We start from the raw sequence: 21,907 nt of genomic DNA, 5'->3' as shown, positions 1-21,907 counted from the left end.
AGGCTCTTTGATCTGGATGTGCCACTCCAGTGACATACTCTTCCACACTACAACTGACCAGCCAGAAAAACTTTCTCCAGATCCAGGTGAAGCTGTGAAACACAGCAAAAACTTATTTCCTTCATCATCCTGGAAGCAACACTCCACCACAACACCAGCAGCAGGGGTTTCTTGATCAGAAACACCTTTTTGCAGTAGGCAGGAGGGGAAGGCTCAGCACACCGCAGCTCCTGGGCCAGTGTAATTAGGATTCTACCCAGAGCAAAGCTGGACTTGCAGAGGGAGACAGACCATCTGGATGGATGATTGTGTAATTAGCAGCTATGGCTGCACAAGCTCCTTTCCTGGGAGTAGTTTTGTGTTTAGTTGCAGACACACACATGCCTGTGCCAAGAACACTGACCATGGAAGTAGTGCTCAGCCAGAAGGGCTGATGCATCAGCGTGATGCTCCACTCCGACCTCACACCCAAGCTGCCTCTCCCACCACAGGACAATACACACAACATTCGGTGCCACACGCGACTCTGCAGCTGTCTGCCCTCCCAGCTGCAGGACTCTGACACATGTTCATTGTCCCAGATTAATTATCTTTATTTCAATCCCTAGAGCTGATCTCTGTTCTCCTGATATGTCCACCCCAGCTGGGCAGGCTGGACAGAGAGCAATATGCCAGTCAATTCTGCTGGAACACGTCCCCAGTTTTGTTGGAAGGAGGGGATGCAGCCAGGCTGGAGACCTACAGGACCAATTCCCTTCCCATGCAATGCTTCTCTGTTCACTACACATTGCAACTGGAAAAGCTCTTGATGAGCCACATACACAGATTTGAGAGGCTGCATGTTACCCATGAGTCACCGTTTAGGAAGCCTTGGGCTGAAGGAGAAATACTGCCTGCAGATACAGCGCCCTGGGCTGTGATCTAATAAGATGCCTAGAGAAGATCTGGGCACAAATTCTCTGGAGAACCAAAAGAACGACACACTTTGGTGGCTGTGGGAGGAAAATAAAACCAGGAAAACAAAGCACAGCTTGACTGCAAAGGGCGGATGAAGCTTGACTTGGTTCTGCTGCTGCCTAACTGATTTTATCCTCCCTTTTCTCTGCTTTGCTCATGTTTTAAATCGTCCCCAGAATAATTTACAAATTAAAAGAAAGTCCTCTCTATGACAGGCCAAAATCAGTCACATGGGGACCAATTTCTGCCCAGCCCTTTTCAAGCCCTTCCTTCTTCCATATCTGCCCTGGGCACAGAGACACCATGAGAATCTGTGCAGCTGGGAGGGACCTGCACCTGTGTGATGTTCTGTCATCGCAGAGGACAGAGGGGAATGGACACACCAACTGACAGGAAGCATTGCAAACTTAAGACCATTTTCTAGTTCTTCTGCTTGAAGACTCTTCTGGCAAAACCAAAAATGGTAAAGAAGGAAGGTGAGCAAGAATGAGAAACAACAGTGTTGCTGAATGAGGGAATCCCCAGTATCCACGAAATAAATGAATTCACTCTGCCAAGACCATCTACCTCCACATGCAGGAAAGGTCAGTCCAACTTCCTTGTTACTTGCCAACAGCCATAGTTCAACTAACTTATTAATGGTAATGAGTCCACTAATCACAAGACACTTGTGCTCTGGGGAAAAGACATAAGAAACTAAGCCCCAGAATGGATCTTGTTATCACATTAGAAAGGATTAACACCCCTTTCTCGGCCAGCTGCCCAGTGCACATCTTCCTCTGGGCTTGCAGCAGCCTTGCAATGGATTTTCCTTTCTCTGTTCCTGAGCACGTTCATGTGCAGGTAGGACAACAGTGGGGCAGGAAAGTCCATTCTCTCCCATGTCAAAGGAGGTTGAACAATTCTCTGCTCCACCTTCCCTCAGGGTCAGTCCTCCCAGTCCAACCATCCCATGCAGGACATCATCCACAACCACTGGAGTACAGCGCGTGTGCGCTGAGCACGATCCTGCTACAGCTTCCTGAGGAGCAGAGGAGGAAAGGGAAAAGGTGAAAGAAACTCAGCACCAAGCAGGATCCGTTCCCTCAAAGAGGAGGCTGCTTTCTGGAGGAAATCCTACTGACAACCCAACGATGCAGCACAGAGCGATGCCAGGAGGAGCAATTAAGCAGAATTCAGAAGTACCTTTCAGACAAGCTCAGAGCTATCTGCCTTGGCCATGCGTGTCTTCTCGCAGCGCTACATAAGCCAAGGAGCCAAAGCAGGTACAGAGTTAATTAAGACTGAAGTGTTCACATTATAACTGTCCTGCAGCATTAGATAAATATAAAGCACTTCACAGCTCTCTCCCTTCTGCTGCTTCCAACCTCCTGAGTTCCTTGAAAGGCTCCATGAGGGGGAAAACACTTCCCTGCATAAAAACACACAAGCAAGGAACAGCCTCAGCAGCAACAACCCAGACAAGCTGGGGATGACCCAGTTCCTTTAGTGACACTGATAGCACCTCATGGTGGCAGGAGGGAGCCAGAGGGGCTGTGTGGGGGGAGATACACATAGAATCATAGATGGTTTGGGTTGAAGGGACCTTTCAAGGCCACCTAGTCCAACCCCCTGCAGTGAGCAGGGACATCTTCAACCAGATCAGGTTGCTCAGAGCCACATCCAACCTGAGCTTGAATGTTTCCAGGGATGGGGCTTCTACCACCTCTCTGGGCAGCCTGGGTCAGGGTTTCACCACTTTCATTGTAAAAAAAATTCTTCCTTACATCTAGTCTAAATCTCCCCTCTTTTAGTTTAAAACCATCACCCCTTGTCATAACACCACAGGCCCTACTGAAAAGTTTCTCCCCATCTTTCTTACAGGCCCTTCAAGTATTGAAATGCTGGAGTAAGATCTCCCCAGAGACTTCTCTTTTCCAGGCTGAACAACCCCAACTCTCTCAACCTTTCTTCATCCCTCTGATCATTTTAGTGGCCTCCTCTGGTCCATGTCTTCATCCTGAAGATCTTACAGATAAACTGGTGGCTTCGCTTGCCCTTCCCACACATGCATACCAAGCCTTCCTTTTTCAGACCAGACCAACCAAAAAGCTCTTGTGAAATTTCCCCTCCAGCTCCCACTGTCAAGGTTTCTCCTGCACTGGCTTACACAGCAATGGAGACCATCCTGGCATTGCTGTTCCCCACTGCTGTGCAATGCCAGGGGAAGCACAGTCTGGCCAGTGAGCTCCCTGGAGCTTGAAGAGGTGTCTGAGCCACCGGAGCCCTCCAAGGCACCACTCTGCTCTCCAAGATTGGCCAAGAAGTGACAGCTTCTCACATGTCTTGAACAGCAATGACCCACTCCAGTTTACTGCTTGTCAACCCACTATTGCAAAAGCCCTGTAATTGCCTATAATTCCTTCAAAATCACTTCTAAAAGAGAGTCCTCAATAAAACAACCTCCTTCCAGCATGATATTGCATTGCAACAGTGTGATTTTCAGAGTGAGAGAAAGCAGGTATTTCCAGTGCACCTCAAAGATGTCCCCAAATTTCTATCAGAATATACTATATTTAAAAATAGTTTCTTTACTTGAAGCAGCCAACTTTCAAGAGGGATTTAAAAGAAAAGGTTTCCACAGGAAGAAGAATGATGGCAAAAATCAAAGTCACTTCTTTTACCTGCTGTAAAGTTGAATGTCCTAGAAAGCTGCTGGCAGCAAGTGTGCAAAGAAGCACACTGCAGATAAGAAACTGTACTTCAAACACCGGTCTCTGAGCTCACTTACACTTGTTTTACTCCAGAAAAGCTTTGGGGCTATGACCCTTCCCTGCCTGGCACCCTGGATTGCATTCAGATGCTCACTCTCACTTAAAAGCAGTTCTGTTTTCATCTGGGAGGGTTTGACACCTCCACCAAGATGAGCCCCACCAATAACTCAGGTCTTCCCTTTTTACAGAGTTGTATGGAAAATCTGAGCCAGGACCAACATCTGCTTAACCCCAACACTGTTCACAACATGCCTGTCCATCTTCTAGCCCCCCACAGCCTGCTGAAGGGTTGGGAAACATTATTGTAGGCTGAGGATACCACCACTGGGATTTAGTGGGACTTGGCAGACAAAACTAAGTGACCAGAATCTCATTCCCCCTTTCCCACAGAGCTCTATTCTGTTCACTTCTAACCAAAACCAGAGCTTAACTTTAATCCTGCATCCCCTGGGTGAAGGTTTTCTTGTTGGTTTTGTTCTCTTTGGCAGCTCTCCCTGGAAGGGGATGGATGGTCAAGGCTCTTCAGCACCGATGCCAACCACAGCAGCTCGGTGTAGGGATGGAGCATGAGGACACAGTGTGATGGACCCTCTCCAGTCCACCACTGGGCTTGACTTTGCCTGTATCTCCACACTGTCTTGCAGGCAGATGGGATCTTGCTGCTGATCAGCAGGACCTGTGAGTTTGGGTCCAGTGCTGGGTATTTTAGCCCTTCTTGACAATAGCAGAACGATGTAACCCTGACGTGCTTTCCCTGCTACTGCCATACTGAAGTAACTCCATGCCTTTTCCTCCTGTTGAGGTGTTAAAGACCAATGGAAGCGTGAACCATACCCTGATGCCTGGAACTATGGATTCAGGAGAATGAATCAGGAATAACAGAAAAGATGGGAATAATTTCATCTGCATTCCCCAAAACTTTCACGCCAAGCTCCAATCAACCTGGGATAGCTTCTGCTGGAAATGGAAGGACTGGTTCATTGCAACCAGGTTTCTCAGGTCTAAAGCTGATCCAGCAAAACACAGACAAAGACAGTAGCTTCAACCTGGGTGATGGTACCAGAGCAACCCACATTTATTGGGCTGATACTGGCACCAGCAGAGCTGGAGTAGCCCTGTCCTACAACATAGACACCCCATGGGCACGCCAGAAGCCTCATTTCTCCAAATTTCTCTAGAATGCTCAGACTTTGTTCACAGTACCCCTGAGCACACGGCATTAGACAATGGAGAGCCCACAGCCACCCAAATTCACCACTATCTGCTGCTGGGGGGGACCCAGGAACCAGTGCAGAGCTGCAGTGAAGTGGGAAGAAGAAGATCTCTCACAAACCTCCTGCCTCTTCAAACACAGCTCCTGAGGCTTAGCACAAGGAGCCTGATTTTGCCTTCAGTGACCAGGACCAAGACCCTGATAAGAAAATCCTGCAACGTCTTTGATGCTGCTAATGGCCATTATGTAACAGCCTGCTTTCCCCAAGCTGCTTAATATCTCTACTTAGCAAATGTTTCCCCTGTGGTTAATTTTCAAAGCTCCACTTTGCAAGAAATCACACAGCATTTTAGAAACCTGCTCAAAGAGATGAGAAGGACTCGCCAAAGCTAATTACAGCTCTGCACTCCTTCTGCTCAAAGCACTGCCTGCACACTGTGCCCACCCCATGCAACAGGACCACCCCAGAACAGCTTTAACAGAACTCTTTGGGCTTTGAAATGACATCTCAGGGGTTACTGTGAGTGACAGAGGGTCTTGGTGACCAGCAAATACCTGGCATGGGTGCAGGAGAGAGCTTGTGAGGTTGGAGCATCAAGATGGAGGAGCAGAAGCATACACACATGGCAGACTCATCAACTTTCTGCCTTTCAGCACCTCTGATGGGATGAGTAAGTGCCATCAGAGATGGTCTGCAGGACAGAGAAAGGCTCAGAGAGCTGAAAGCCACAGGACCAACCAGTGAGAGGCAGAAACAGGACCTGGAGTAGAGCTGAGGGATAATCTCTGCTTGTCTTCCAGACACAATACAAGTTGTAGACAGCAGATGATTACACACAGATATAATTACAGGCTCTATCCTCTCTTACAGAGCTAGGGTTGCCCTGATTAGCTAGTCTTAGGCATCTCCTCACCTCTGAGCCACTGACATCTCCAGCACTCTCTGGCAGGAGTCCTTTGGAAGGATTTTCCCAAGCAGAGCTCCCTTTTCTGCAGGAGCTTGCAGGCTTCTCTTGAGTCTGATCTGTTGTGCTGATGGGTTTCAAAGTGTGTCCTTACACTGCACCTCTGAAGGGGCAAGTGCAGAAGAGTCCAAGCTCTCTGGGAACTCAGGCAGGAGCCAAAGAAACCAGAAACAAAGACAGAACTGGAGACAAACACAACAACAGCACAGCTCAAACCAGAACCAAGCACCATAGGCTGAGCTTAAATAGAGCTCCTGGGTCATGGGTAGGGTGTGGGTGGGTCCAAAGTGAGGCTCATCAGGGTAATTAAGGCTTATTAGCACCCTCAGCACCTAGCAGGGATGCTGCTCCCTGCAACTGCCTAGCTTGGAAGAACCAAAACTAAAGTTTGCATCAAAAAGATCAAGTGATCACAAGTGCTGCCCATCCCTGATGCCTGTCCCAGACTGAGCGCGGTGTACAAATGTCTTTACTGCTTTTCACATCAAACTTCTTCTCTTGATACACCTACAAACATTTATTTATGTGTTTCAGCAGCATCTGCCTGGTGCTGTCTGTACCAGCACCCAGAAAACCTCATCAATCCCCTGCCAGGTGGTGTGGTGTGCTTGGTGACCTCCTGGACCTGTACAGTTTTGGGAACTGTCAATTTTAGGAGAGCTCTAATACTTAAAAAAATAAAAAAAATCTAAATCCTCAAATTCCCAAAGTCAGGGATCTCAGCTTCCTTGGATTAATCCAAACCACTAACATCCTTGTCTTTCACATGCAGAGGAAAAACGTGAGAAAGCCTGTTCAGCCTGGAGAAGAGAAGGCTCCAGGGAGATCTTATGTCAGCCTCCCAGTACCTGAAGGGGCTACAAGAAAGCTGGGGAGGGACTTTTCATAAGGGCAGTTAATGACAGAACAAGGGGAAATGGGTTTAAGCTGAAAGAGGGGAGGTTTAGATTAGATATTAGGAAGAAGTTCTTCACTGTGAGGGTGGTGAGACAGTGTCCCAGGTTGCCCAGGGAAGCTGTGGCTGCTCCTCCCTGGAAGTGTTGAAGGCCAGGCTGGATGAGGCTTTGAGCAACCTGGTCTAGTGGAAGGTGTCCCTGCTGATGGCAGGGGGGTTGGAACGGGATGATCTTTAAGGTCCCTTCCAACCCAAACCATTCTATGATTCTAAGCCACACCAAACCCTCAGGAACTTGCTGACAAGTGGGTTTTTTCATGCCAGAGTCAGAGCTAATCCTGCCAACTGCCGGGGTTTCTCCAGCAAGGGAAATTTTTTAAAAGATGGAGATTCTTTTTTTTTTTTTTGCTGTACTTACATTGCAAAATTCCTGTCTAGGAAACACCTGTTTCTCAGCAGCCCTGCCCAGAGCTGCACACCGACAATCCCAAAGATGAAGAAGACAAAGAAGCACAAGAGGAGGACGTTGCCTAACATAGGCAGAGTATCTAACAGCAGGGTGACGAGTATTCGCATACCTGTGGGGAGAAGGAGAAAACAGGTTAGAGGAGCCCTATAACCTGAAAGACCTTAATGGGGAGAGTGTGAATGTCACACGGATCCCAGTGGCTCTCAGGCTTGGTCATGCAGCCAGTGCCTCCTGGGCAGAGGAACTGGGATGTTTGTTTTCCCCTAAACAGAATCCCAGAATCACCTCAGATGAAAAAGCCCTTTAAGATCATTGAGTCCAACCATGAACCCAACACTGACAAGTCCCTGACTAACCCATGTCCCTCAGCACTATGTCTACACGACTCTTCAATCCCTCCAGGGATGGGGACTCCACCACTGCCCTGGGCAACCCCTTCCAATGCCTCAGAACCCTTTCAGCAAAGAAATTCTTCCTCACATCCCATCTCAACTGCCCTGGGCACAACTGGAGCCCATTTCCTCTTGTCCTGTCCCTTGGTCCTTGGTTGAACAGACCCACCCCCACCTCTCTCCACCCTCCTTTCAGGGACTTGGACAGAGCCAGGAGGTCTCCCCTCAACCTCGTTTTCTCGAGGAAACCTTGAGGCTGAGAAGGAAGGTAAAGAGGGCAAAAGGCTTAGCAGCACATGGAAACAAACAGCGTTATCTCCAAAGGGCAGGATTTTCAGAAGTGCTCAGTAACAGAACGCTCAACAACATGCAAACATGGGCAACGCTGCAAGACAGTCTTTCCTGGAGAAACGCCCCCGCAAACCATCAACCTCCCGAGAAATTGTCAAAATACATATTTATAAACATATTGAACATCTCTTGTGAATCACACAAATTGTTCCCCTAAACAATATGGAGCCTTGTGTAGGATGATAGCTGTGGCTGCTCTCTGGGCCTCCTCTATGGACAACTCTTCCATGGAGGATTCGTCTCCTTGCTGGCCACCACCAGCAGCCAAGGGCCATTCAAGCTCCAAAGCTTACAGGACTACCAAATAGGGGAGGCAGGAGAAATTTTTACTTATTTGAGGGGAAAAAGTAGGATGAAAAAGTTTCTTCCTCTAAGCAAAGCTCTCTGCTCCCTTTCCCTTCTCCTGCATAGGCTGCCAGGAGACCTTCCCAGCCAGTCCTGCACCTCTCCACAAAGCTCCCTATGAACCTGTGTGCAGAGCAGTGGTTCCCCCAGTACCTTTGCTGCCAGGGAAATGCTGATTTCTGTGCAAGACCTTCCATCCTAAATAAGAAGACTTAGGAATGAGGAGCAGCTGAGGGAAGTGGGGTTGTTGAGCCTGGAGAAAAGGAGGCTGAGGGGAGATCTTCTTGCTCTCTACAATTACCTGAAAGGAGGGTGTAAAGAGGCAGGTGTGTGTCTTTTCTCCCAAGTTACTAGTGATAGAACAAGAGGAAATGGCCTCAAGTTGCACCAAGGGAGGTTCAGATCGGATATCAGCAAGAATTTCTTCACTGAAAGGGTTCTCAGGGACTGGAATGGGCTGTTTAGGGAGGTGGTGGAGTCCCCATCCCTGGAGGGATTTAAAAGATGGGTAGATGAGGTGCTCAGAGATCTGGTTTAGTAGTGGACAGGTACGGTTGGACTTGATGATCTCAAAGGTCTTTTCCAACCATGATTCTATGAGCCAACCTTGCAGAGCCTCAGCCAACCCTTGCATCCCCATTCAGCATGATCCCAGCATGGTTACTCAGGGGAGACTGGGCGAGGAGGCAGGGACGGAGCGGGCACCTGGTTGCTGCCCTGTCTTACAAATCAGGGCACTTTCAAACTCAAGGATAAAACAGGAATAAAAAGGGAATAATGACCTGCAGCTCAGCAGTTCAATAGAGGTTAAATGAACCTCTGAGACACCGACCAGCCATCATTTCAACAGCTGATAACTGATGAAAGAACTAATGAAAAGAGGAAGAGATAAAGGCAAATGTTAAATTATAGAAGAGAATAAACCCAGAAACCAAGCCCTTTGAGCCTGGTGCTGAGCAGAGAGTATGGCACAAGTTTATGGCATGGTGGAAATCAATGCGGCTGCTACATTGGCTTCTTCCCTCAGCCAGCTCCCAAGTCACGCCTGATGCCTCTCCTGCTAATTCAGTGACGATGTTGGGCTGCAGCCTGGAATCTCTAGACCCCAGGGATGGGTGTTGGGAGGAGCAGAATCTCCAGGAGAGCAGCATCCATTCAACCTGGCACCTCCCTGGCCATGGCAGGCAAAGCTGGCAGGAGCTGGAGTCCCATCACGCTGCTTCACCCATCTCCTCGTGTCGGTCACTCTGCCAACGGAAACGCAACCCAGCCAAGTGGAGCCGGAGCTGACATTACCTTGTCAGCAGGGCACGAGTGGATAAACCACCCGGGCCAAGAAGTCTGTGCTAATAAATAATTAGGTGTGACTAATAACCTCTGCATCCCAGGGCAAGAGCCTTTCAAGGTCTCCATGCCCAGCTGCGTCTTGGCTCCGGCGTGACTCCCCGCTGCTGGCGCCGGCAGTGGATGCCTCTCTGGAGGAGCCGTGATCCTGGTGCCCAGCCCTGTGCCAGCCCCGCCGGCTGCCCTCCAAACCCTGTCCCCGTGCTGCCCCGGTGCCAATGCCACCCCATGGGGACGGGACACGGTGCTGGCAGCCAGACTGCATCGGTGAATGCCATGGGTGGTGCGGGATGCCAGCCAGCATCCCGGCCATCCCCTGTAACCGCAACACCGGTGCCAGCCACGGGGACAGCACCAGCCTCCACTCCACGTGCAGGGGGAAACCCAGAGCTGGAGGCAAATGGAGGTTTGGTTCCATAACTCTTGTTCCCAACACGTGCTGCCATGGTAAGGCCCCCAGGAGCACATCTCACAGCACTGCCCTTCAGACTTCCCTTGCAAATCTATCTTTGGGAAAGCAGAAAAGACTCACATAATTCCCACTGGAAAGATGCTTCTGGGCTTTTCTTCTTATTTTTTCCCCCCACTCTCATTAATATCCTCACTCTTTATTTATTTTTTTTTTCCAAAAATGGTTTAAATTCATCTCCCCGTGCCAGACAACTTTTTTCCGCTCAGCTACTTTTGGTATTTTGGGTTGTTTAGTGGCACCATTCTCGAGATTGAATCCATCTGTTCGTTATCCACCGAGGGTGCTCGGGGCTCTCAGCAGAATGTCAAGTGTGCCATGGGAAAAAAAGCACGAGCATCGGTTGGGCTGAAACGAGGATTAGGATTTCTTTTTATTCCCATTCCATGTGATGCCTGGTTTAAACCACATAGTAGAAAAATAAAAATAAAGCAGTGAAATGGATTTGAAAAAATAGTGACCACTACTAAAAAAAAAAACCCCTCACTACAACCCCTGCCAAACATATAAATCGCAAAAATTATGTTTTTCCAGTCATTTTCAAGGAATAATTTCTAATAGAGATGACGTTTTTATTGGCCAGGGTTCTCCTTTCTTTTCTTAACAAATAAAATAAAAATCAAATAATCTTGTGGGTGAATTTATTGTGCCTGGAAGCGAAGAGCTAATAACACTGGCTGGAACCCAGGAAAGTGCCCAGACATCACAGGGATAAATCGCCAGGCGATTTCTCATGGGTCCCTGCTTCTCCTCTGTCTGCAACTGAACGCTTGTCTCTTCTGACCCAGCCATAATTTTTATTTGCTCGACATCCTTTTGCCATTTCCACTGACCCAAAAACCCGGGTCCCACCCGTGGTGTGGTGGCTGAGGGAGGGTCATTGTCCCAGCGCTGGGGACGGCACGGATGGGGCTGAGCGGGACCTGCTGCTGCGCTGCTGCCTGGGACGTGGTGGATGTCTGAGGTGATTCCCCTGCTAAACTGTAGCACCCCCATGGATGAAAGACTAGAAATGCCACTCTGTTACTATCAGAAACGGCAAAAATACAACAAAATAGAAGGTTCTTGCTATCCATTCTCTGCAGAGCCTGGATTATATCGGTCTGAAACAGTAAAAGTACTGATGTTAAAAGTGGATGGAGTTAGCGTCTCATAAACAAGTAAAGTCTGTGATTATCTGCCCTTCAGGAACCGAGATATTTCTAAGAATACTAATCCTGCTCTGGCACTTGTTCAAGACACTGGTAGTGTTGTAAGACCAGCCTAGCTGCTCACCAAGCCAGGCAACTCAACTCCAAACATGGATTGAGCTCTTTGGAATTAATCTCACATACCAGGAACAAAAAACCTACAGATTTTCTATTGCCCATCTTTTGAAAAAAATTTTTTAAAAAGATTTAAAGTGGCAAGTGTAGCAGAAGAAAGCCTAAAAGCCTTACTTCAAAGCTTCAATATCAGACTCCTAAGGAAGAAAAACACGAGTTGGACCTGGATCAAAATTTCACCCAGACTTGGAGGCATTTGGATCCCCGGGCTTCTGTTTAATAGGCATGTAAATCCTCAAATTCCCCCAGCTTCTGCTCTCAGCCCAGCTGAATCCCAGCTCGAGACTCCCACTAGTTCAAGGGAGAGCTATGAAGGGCTTCATGGATTTAATAATTTCGGAGCGAGCCTGATCCTTGTCCCAGCCTGAAACCTCAGCAGGGCTCTGAGCTGAGCACATGCCAGTGTCCCTCCACTCCTCCTTGTCCCAGCAAGTCCATGGAGCTCAAAATCCCAGAGGAAAACTTTGTGTTGTGCTTTCAGGCTGCTCTGAAACCCTGGTAACAAAACCTCATCAGGAAAACAAAATCTCCGGAGGGTTCTGTGGTCCCTTTCAACCTCTCATTTCTTTTTATCCTGTTTTTAACGTTTAATGATGTCACTGTCAAATTTACAGTTGTGTTTTTTAAAAAAAAAAAAAACCCTTCTTTTTAATTTATTTTTATTTTTTTAAAGAAAAATCCTGAAGAATTTGAGCTCAAGAGAGAAACTTCAAAGACTCCTGCATGTAAACATCCATCTGTTCCCTTGTATGTTCATCTGAGGTACTGGAACCAAAACCCTTCCGGGGGAGTTTGTTTTGCTGTCCCTAGATGTGCCGACATGATGGGCAATTAATCTAGGCAGGATGTTCAGTGAGGACTGGCGGAGCTGTGTCATTCAAATGTGCTTTTAAAAAGAACAGGAAATGTACTTTTTTTAGCAAGGAACCTCTCTGATTTCCATACAATGCCGTTGCATTTCAAATTGAGTGGATTTTGCTTAAAAAAATGATGAAAGCGCTATGAAATTAGTACCTTGCAAAGGATTGCTCAGCAGACGGCTAATTCCGGCAGGAAATTATTTCAACTTGTTGGTTTGTCTTTCAAATTGGATTTAGAAGACAAGCAGCTGAAGCCACTTGAAAATGGATTTAGGGGCCACTTGAACTTTCTAGCGTGGATGAACCCAATTTTGTTCTACATGACAGCAAACCCTCTGTGGGATTTTACCAGCAATGGAGGTTGCTGCGCTTCTAATCCTGAACACAAAGACATGGAAAGACCATAAATAGCTGAGAATGGGAATATGAACCTGTCCAGGGCAAGAAGATCCAATGAACCCATCCAGGACAAGAAGATCCTTCTTAGAACTCATCTTTCCCTTTTTTTTTGTAGGAACTTTGTTAGTTACTTTGCACTAGGAGCAGAGAGTTACTTGCCTCAGAGAGTTGACAAAAATGCTGGAAAACAGCCATGAAAATTTGGCACCCCAGGTAGAAAATGGACTCCCTTGCCCTTTACTAACACTGATAATCATAATAAATGATCTCTATCTTGCCATTAAAAATTAAAACAAATGAACTTGCTCTCAGAAGCAGGAGAGTAGACTTCTACTGCAAGGCTTAGCACGCAGAGAGCCAGCTGGGCTGGCTTTAACCCCCTGGTTTTCCTGGGTGTGGATGAAGGTTTTACTTACTTGGGACCCTGTTAATGGCTCGTAGCGGCCGAAGTACCCGGACGGTGCGGATTGCAGACAAGCTGACGTTGTGTCCGTCCAGAGAATACTCCATCATGCTGCAGGGGAAAGAGGAAAGGAGTCAGTCAGGATGTGGGATGCTCAGTCTGCAGGCACGAGGGTGCTGGGACTGCCTGGGGTTGGGGCTACTGTTGGCTGTGTGCTCTGGGAGCAGTAGCCTGGGCTTGCAGAATCTCTGTCTGCAGCTCATGATGTCCATTGTGCTGTCAGTGGGGGATTTAAAGGACATTTCAGCCTCTAAGAGACTGGAAATACCCACACGAGCAGTGATGGTGCAGGAGCTGGCAGGCAGATGTGCTCCCGGGCTGCAGGCACAGGTGACACATGGAAAACAGGGCATGGCACAATGAGGAGCTGCCAAGTCAGAGCCACAGCAATCGGGGCAGAGAGGGAGACCCCCAACTACCTGCTGAGCTCCCCCAGCCACTCTGCTCTCCCTTTCCATCAGCTTACCATGGCTGGTGGCACATCCACAACCTTCCCGAGGAGCTTAGTGCCCAACTCCATGCAGCTCAAAGTCAATAAGATGTTTCTGATATTGTACCCCCTACAAGCACCCCAGTGTATTTTCACACCAGCTCATCTCTTCCCCTACGACAAAAATGTGAATAACTAAGCTGACAAATGACATTAAAATAGTTGGGTTTCCATTTTATTATTAAGAATAGAGAACATTTTCTTTTTCATGCTTCGTCTCCATTTCACATAAACATTTCTCTCCCAGGCTGGGAAGGACGTTAAGTCAGTTTTCTTGCTCTTTTATAGAAATGAGTGGCAAATGTGCGTAGTGTTGTTTTTTTAATGGGGTTATGGCTAGTTAGCATGGCTGTAATTACAATTTATGAGTTTGACTACAGGGAAGCACTTGTAAATATGTCACAAATCTCTCACCACGCCTGTTCAAATAACATAACAGCATTAAAAGCAACCCTGCGAGTAAGCTGTTGGATCCCACAGAGAAAGAGCTTTTGTTTTGTTTTGTTTGGGTATTTTTTTTTTTTAATTTTAAATAAACAAACAGATATGGAAAGAGGAAGGCAAATACGAGCTGAACTACTGCAAACAGGAGCTTCAGAAAGCTTTAGTGGAAAGAGAGATTGTCAACTGAAGCATCCACGCATTGTGGACGCCCCCTCCCTGGAAGTGTTCAAAGCCAGGTTGGATGAGGCTTTGAGCAACCTGGTCTAGTGGAAGGTGTCCCTGCTGATGGCAGGGGGGTTGGAACTGGATGAGCTTTAAGGTCCCTTCCAACCCAAACCATTCTATCCTGCAGCCAGGATGGATCAAAATTGTTATGTGCCATCAAGAAGCTGAGTGGACTGAAGCAACAGCTGAATGGATGTCAGGCAACCACAGAGGGATGTTTGGGTTTGGGCCAACCTTGCTCAGGTGCATCGTCACCCACGTGCCCGTGCTCCACTCTGCCAGAGACTCGCACTTCATATAGTGAAGTTCATGATGCCTTGCCCTGCTCTACCAAGTTTAATTGGGAATATCTAGATGTTCTGGTGTTTGCTTCTCTGTTGTCTTTGTTCTGAAGCTCTTTGGTGTAACCCCACGATATCATTGGCATTGCAATGAGGTGATTTTGGCTCGTTAGCCTTAATTTGCTGTGCAGAGGTCCTGGTGATTTTGAGCTGTTATTAGTGATAACGTTCCAGAGGTGATTTTTTTTTTTGTTTCTGATGTAGTTAGCCTTTATAAATCAAAACCACCTTCAAGTTTGTATGTAGGAACTGAGCCGAACATGACGAATAGCTTTAAAACTCGGCACGGCATGAAAACAGGTTTTAAATCTAACGTGTGTTCATTAAGCAGCCAGAGCAGAGCAGTGGGAAGCAGCCCCGGAGCCCTGTGAAGGACCACACATTGGGAAAGCCATAGGAAATGCCCGTTCACACCTGCATCGAGGGGCCTGGAGCCAGCACCAGGTGTCTGTTCTAAACAGACCTTACAGGAATAGACAAAGCATTGTTTAAAGTCCCTGAAGTGAATAACGCTGAAGCCTGGATCCATTTGCTGGCGTGGTCCCAATAAAGCACAGTCACAATTTATCAGGTGGCTGAGTAAGTGGATTTTAGTGTAAGTGATACAGTTTTGGAACTACTAATAGCATGTAAAAGGAGTATGAAATGCTTTGGTGGGAGCTGGTCTTGTACTCCAGAGAGCACGTGCAACTATTAGCGTGTTGCAGGGCCAGCTCCTGGGGCCTCACTTTTACTTGGCCCTTGGAGTTTCAATGGTGCTGATAAAAGATGAATAACTCAGGATTTGGCCTAGGAAACAAACTTTCTGACTCTGATACTCTGGACTTCTGTGATACTCCATTTAGGATTTGAAAATAAGTCTCATGGGGATCTATACCGCCCACCAAACCCAATCTGAACCACTTGATGGATTCCAGATTGGACCTTCTATAAGCAGTGAAAACATCTGAAACCTTCATGAAAAAGTCAAAGGTTTCTTTGTCAAGGCCACACTTGGGGTCCTGTTCTCATATCACACTATAAACCAAGAATCCTCTAGAAATGCCCAACAGAAACTTGCTGGAGTTGGAAATTTTGGGTGTGCAGGGACCAGAGGTCTGGGTGGACTGGCACTTGGTAAGTGATTCCCTACAGCCTCTAGGTACTGAAAAAAAGGAGGCACAAGCCTTTGCAATGTTTTCTACTATGAACAGTTCCCAGTCCTTTAGCTGTCAAGTTAAAGATGTCCAAAGCATATCAATATGAGCCTGCAACGTCTCCAGGGACTGGATGCACAAGAAACCTCTCTGGTTTCAGTTCTTGTGGACAATGTTTTTGATGCTCGGGAAATGCTTTCAACTTGGCTGCTGGACAGACTGAAAGGTTGTAAGCTCTGTTCGGTCTGAAATTTTCCAGGGTACATTTCTCAGGCGAGCAAAACATAAAAGGACTTCCAGTGCTGGAACAAACTTCAGACACAATCTGTTGCTAGAGGCAGAATATATGTTTATTTTGTAGTTTCCCTGCTTACCCTGCGCTCTCTTTGGTGTATTTGTGAGTAAGCTAAATCAGCTTCTTTGAGGAGAGCAAATGGGACAAACAAAGCAGGCAGCACAGCACTGTCTACCACTTGTTTCCCTTCTTATCAGAAAAAAGCCTCATAATAACTTCATCACATCTATCCACTTGCTGGAAAAAGCAATTCTTGTTATTCCAGTAGTGTGCCCCTACTAAAACCACCTCTACTTTTAGGAGCAGATGCTGGACTGAGCAGTGGTGGTGGGAGAGGTGAAGAAGCCCAGGTCAGCCTTTCTTTTGAGAGATGGGAAATAATGTTACAGGTATGCATGGCTCAAATACATCAACATCATCTGGAGATGACCCAGGATCAGCCAGAGAAGGGGCTGTTCCTCTTCCCATCTTCAACCTGTGTAATGCCAGACTGGCAGCAGGGCTCCTCATTGTGATCTCCTGGTGCTTCTGTTGTTTTCATTCTTCTCAAATAAATGTCAGCCACGGAGGATGGGGAAATGCCCTGGAAAACTACCAAACTGACTCATCAGCCACCTTTCCCTTCGTCCCAAGTGCTCCATGAACAAAGACCCTGGTGCCAAACCCGACTCTGAGGTATGAGCACTCCTGCTTTGCTGGGATGATCTGTTTGATGATGTGGGGAACCTCTGCTTGCCCATCAGGAGAGCCCATCCTGCAGCTACAGCGTGGAGGAAACACTGTTGGCACGTTGGTTATGGATGTCAGATTTCTGATCCCAAGTTCCCCCTGCAACCACAACTTTGCTCTTCCCCTACTACTTCTGGTTTAAACACTACAGCAGCTTTGGAAAGAAAAAAATTAATTAACTGCTTCTTGTGTTGTCCCTGCTGTTCTTCCCTGGTCTCTAACCACACACAGGTTCAAAGGAAGCTCTGATCAGGAGACCTCATGTTTTACTCAAACCAGTAAGGCGATTCCTAATTGTATTGCAGGAGAAATAACATGGAGCAAAACAAAACTTCATTAGTGCAGTGAAGATTGTACATCACTAATATAAGGGGAAAAATGCCCCAACTTATTACAGGAATGTTCTAATTAACCCCATGCTGGTCATTATAAACCCAGGAATTCAGAAATAAAAGGCAAAGCTCTGTAATTAAAACAGTCTCTCCCTTTCATGGGTGTACTAAGCAGGTAAGAGAGCCTGGGGTTTCTAAAATCTATTTATTTATAGAAAAAAAAAAAGTTTTAGACTTGCCAAGCTTTTAGTCCACTCAGTTTTTCCCCATGGATGTGAGGGAACTGGTGTCAAAAGCACTCAGATCTTCCTCACGTCTGTTTATTAACACATCCTGCACAAATAAGCAGCTGTGGGAGATGGTATTAAAATGTAAACCTAGAGAAGTTTGCAGGAGGCATTTGCATGTGCTTCTAACTTAGGTCAATTTCTGGGCAGCTTCTTCTCCTGGGATTTCAATCTTCTGAACCAGATTTTTTGGGCTAGATTCTCCTTGTTTGGCCAATTTCTGTCTCTCTGCCTCACTCTAATGGTATCACATAGCAGAAGCGAGGCTGAGCTGCTGTGTGCTTTTTCCACCCATTCTGGAGACAGCAGTCTGAACCACGAGCACTGGGACATACTGGCCATCACAAGGACTAGATCAGCGTGCACTTGATTTGACAGAGGTGACACTGGTGAAAGACTGCTACTGAAAACCTGATGGCTTTTGCCCTGATATTCATACCCCACTCCACTCCCATACCCTCCACTTTGGTTTCACCTCTGGCATGGTTGCCAGAGGTGAAACCAAATGAGACTTATGAGACTTTGCTTTGGCTTGAGCCTGGCAGCTTTCACAAGATGTTATGAAAACCAGCCAGGACAACCTACAGATCTGGCTCTCTGGGGTTTTCTTGCTTTCACTGTGAAAAACAAATTTATGAGGTTTTGTTACTGACCCTGCCATCACGATGAAGAAGTCCAGGCGATTCCACGTATCTCCAAGGTAACACTTCTGCCCGAAGATCCCCAGAGCCACCATCTTGATGACCATCTCCACCGCAAAGAAAGCGAAAATGAAGTCGTCAAATGCCTGGAGATCAGTAAAAGATTATTACAGTCAGTACTGCTGTGCTCTCTTATCAGGGAAAGGGAAAGCAGAGACGGGAGTGCTCCCACCGTAGAGGTTCTCCATGTACCCTGGCAGGAGCTCCAAGGCAAAGCACTGATCCCAAAGTGCCACCTGCCAAACTCAGAAATAAAACCTGCAAGACTTGATGGGCAATGGCAACCCCCTGAGCACAGCTCCTGGGTTAGTCAACTGCCTGGGAAGCATTAGCAGCTTCTGTTAATCTACTGACAAAGACACAAGGACATCACTGTTGTACAGGCTGGATTATTTTTCTTGGCATTTGAAGCCTGTACATTCAACAGCAGCTTGTGGTTGGGTCTGTAAGATCTCAGCAACTTTCAGTAGAAGTTGCATTTCCAGACTGGGAAGCTCATACCTCCTAGAAAGAATTTGTCCCATCTAACACAGGAGAGTGGGCTTCACCACTGATGCCTTCACAGACTCCCAAAGGTTCCTACCCACAGACCCACACCAAGCAGAGGCTGAAGCAGTAACCATAAGGGCAGTTCTGCTGCACGTGAGGAAAGTCTGGAGTGGTTCCTCACGGTGTAGAGGCTCAGAGCATCCTGCTGGCAAGTCTGTGTGCCCAGCACAGGAACCTCTTGATGAAGATAAAAATTTTAGGTTTTAGATTACTGTGAAAACAAAGAGAAAATAGATTTAAGGAAGACATTTTTTACACTGAGGGTGGTGAAACCCTGGCCCAGGTTGCCCAGAGAGGTGGTAGAAGCCCCATCCCTGGAAACATTCAAGGTTGGGTTAGATGGGGCTCTGAGCAACCTGATCTGGTTGAAGATGTCTCTGCTCATTGCAGGGGGGTTGGACTAGATGATCTTGAAAGGTCCCTTCCACCCAAACCATGCCATGATTCTATGAAATTAATCCACTGCTTCCCTATAGAAGATTCCTCAGCCTTTACTTAAAGAACAGCTTCCATAGGGTAGTGGGGACTTGGACAGTTGTGATTTCTCCAGCCTTCCTGGAAACCACAGGTAAGTGCATGAAATGTGGATGTACTTGAAGGCGCCATGAAATGGACTCTGTTGTAAATACTCTTCGACATGTCGCCTTTAAACTTGAACATCAGGAGATACAGATTGCTTTTAAGTCACGTGCAGAGGCTTTGTTGTTTTGAATGACAGACTTGATAAAGCACAGGAACTTCTCGATCTACAGACATGACTGTTGCTGTCCAAACCACTCTTTTAATGACCGTGCTGTTTGGGATTGTGTCTCTGGCAGTTCCATATTGAAGCCTGAGCGGATTAACTTTAAAATGAACAGTTCCCACTACACATCCATGTTCCTCTGCGTGGTTGTGTGTGAGTACCATCTTCTCCGGCTGTTGGCTTTATCAACCAACCTTTCCCTTGATAAACTACACAGAAGTTTTGCTCCATTATTTCAGTTCATTTAATAACTGGCATCCCAACACCTCCACAAAGTTCAGGCTTTTCTACCTCATGTTCTGGCTTCCCTTCCCTCCTGCAAGCTGTGACAGGGTGAGGGATGACGATGGCTTTACTTGCAGCCCTCTCCTGCCTGTAAACCCTTTCAGGTTAACACTTTGGGTCTTGTGAATATATGTTGTAATCATAATATTAGAAACCAAATTCAGTGCCTGGGCTGCTGCAGACGTGTGAGTGTCTGCTCTGAAGAACAGACCATGCAAGCCATGTGTTTGTAACCTGATTAAATTATGGAAAAAAAAAAAGGAAGCAAATAACGAGCATTCAATAATGTCACCTCCTCATCCAGGCAGGATTCTTTTTGTCTGCCTGGACATTTTGTCAGGGACAGGGATCCTCCAAACAAAGTCCCGTATGGGTGAATACGTGCAGAAAACCAGCAGGCACATGGAGGGGTAACCTTCCAGGAGAGATCAGACACTTTCTGACAATTTGTGACATTTTCTGGTGGACTGGCCACCTCTGGATGCTGCTTCACACCAACCCTGAGCCGGACCCTCTGAGACGATTCCTACACTGAATGCCACTGGTGGCAATAATTTCTCCAAAATTGATCTCATTCCATAACAAACCTTTAGTGGCTTCTCAATTCACCTGGTTTACTTGGCTCTGCATTTCACAGAACCTCTTTGAAGGTTGAAAGAGGGTTTGATGACAAGTTCTGCTATTTCTGGCATTTGCAGGCAGTTCTGAACCAATCTTTAAAAGAGGCAGGAGAGGCTGGTTGTAGAGATCCCGACCTTCCCATAATGGCTGAAATGCTCAAAGGGAAGTGAAGCAGCAGATCTGTGTAGGATTCGAAGGAACCAAGCTGGTTACACTACCACATGTCGGTATTCTCTGTCTAAATTGATGAGATGGATTAGAAACAAGGAAAGTTGGTTCCAAGCCTGAGAAGCAAGTTGTTGCAGGAAGCCCAGTGCCAAGGTGCAGCCCACACACCAGATGCTGCTGGGATGTGCTTCCAAAATGAATCCTGTGGGCATATGGCAGCGAGGTGATTGCCAGGACACAGCGAGGAATGAAGAGATGAGCGTGATGCCCCACGAAGCTTGGTGTGACCAACAAGAGTCTGTGAGCTTTGTACACGTACTCATTTCCCAAAGGTCAGTGATCATGGCACTTGGCAATGCTGTGCTTCAGTTGGTGGGCTCTGCTGTGGACAAGAGCAGGCACAGGCCTGTCCCATGCTTGTTTGTTCATGAAGAAGGGAATGAAATGGCCAAGTCACCAGTGCAGCAATCCAAGAGATGCCAGCAGTGAGCTGGCTGGGGTGGAACCAACAGACTGTGAGCAAGAGGTTCCCCGTGGCATTGGCCACCCTGTAATTAAAAAGTGTTCAACATCTCCAGTGGGACCTGCATGCCCAGTTCTGAGCCCCTCTACCCTTACTGGTTGTGTGGAGGAAGGATTTTGCTGGGATAAGTGCAGATGACTTAGCCTTTGGGTCTCACTTAGGGCCTTGGCAGCTGGTCTTCTCCAAGGACAGACTTTGCATTGGAAAAACCACCCCTATGGGAAGGACTTTCACAGTTGGATTTTGGGGAAGAGGGACGAGATGGAGGTCGCTGCTCCCAGGATGGCCACCCCACCACACCCAGCACATTGCAAGCAAGCAGGGCAGCATGGGATCCTTACCTCCAGGATGGTGCACCGCTCCGACTGGCACTCCACGTCCTCACAGGGCTGGAACATGCCCAGGGTGACGCAGTTCAGGAGGATGACCAGCATGCTGACGTGCTCGAACCAGGTGAGAGGAGGGCGTTAAGGAGAGCACACGCTTCAGCGGCCATCAGGAAGGGGAAAGCTGAAGCACCGCGCTACTTACACATCAAAAAGCCTTCACTAGCCCAGCAAGCACAAAGGAAAACACTGCCCAACATCCCAGATTTGCTATGGTTTGAAGTTTTTGGCAACTGAGGAGAGGGCCTTAGAGAAGGTACTCTTGTTGAGATGAAGGGACAAAGGACGCCTTTCATTCCCAAATCAGAGAAGCACAACCAGACCCGTGGCTACCTCTACACCACCATCCTCTTCTCTATTTCATGCATGTTCAGGGGCAGCCAAGAGCACAGCCACCTCCTCTGTCCACCTTTTCTCTCCAGATCTCAAAGGGTTTTACCTGTGAATCAC

The 21,907-nt window shown here is 47.3% G+C and overlaps 1 protein-coding gene across 1 annotated transcript in view; it reads right to left on the bottom strand.

Annotated features, from left to right (window-relative positions):
- Positions 1 to 21,529, bottom strand: part of LOC104531473 (voltage-dependent T-type calcium channel subunit alpha-1H-like) — a gene marked incomplete at both ends in the record, with an annotated part of 44,724 nt that extends 23,195 nt beyond the window's left edge. The window contains 4 exons of the mRNA XM_010176362.2: positions 7,202 to 7,361; positions 13,154 to 13,251; positions 18,133 to 18,266; positions 21,413 to 21,529. Of these exons, the coding sequence (XP_010174664.2) occupies positions 7,202 to 7,361; positions 13,154 to 13,251; positions 18,133 to 18,266; positions 21,413 to 21,529 (509 nt within the window). The remainder of the gene's footprint in view (positions 1 to 7,201; positions 7,362 to 13,153; positions 13,252 to 18,132; positions 18,267 to 21,412) is intronic.
- Positions 21,530 to 21,907: the final 378 nt, after the last annotated feature.

Source organism: Antrostomus carolinensis, unplaced genomic scaffold (assembly GCF_000700745.2).
Source record: "Antrostomus carolinensis isolate BGI_N321 unplaced genomic scaffold, ASM70074v2 scaffold22279, whole genome shotgun sequence".
Classification (NCBI taxonomy): Eukaryota; Metazoa; Chordata; class Aves; order Caprimulgiformes; family Caprimulgidae; genus Antrostomus; species Antrostomus carolinensis.
The sequence above is the reverse complement of the archived record's forward strand: the minus strand, read 5'-3'. Positions and strand labels throughout refer to the sequence as shown.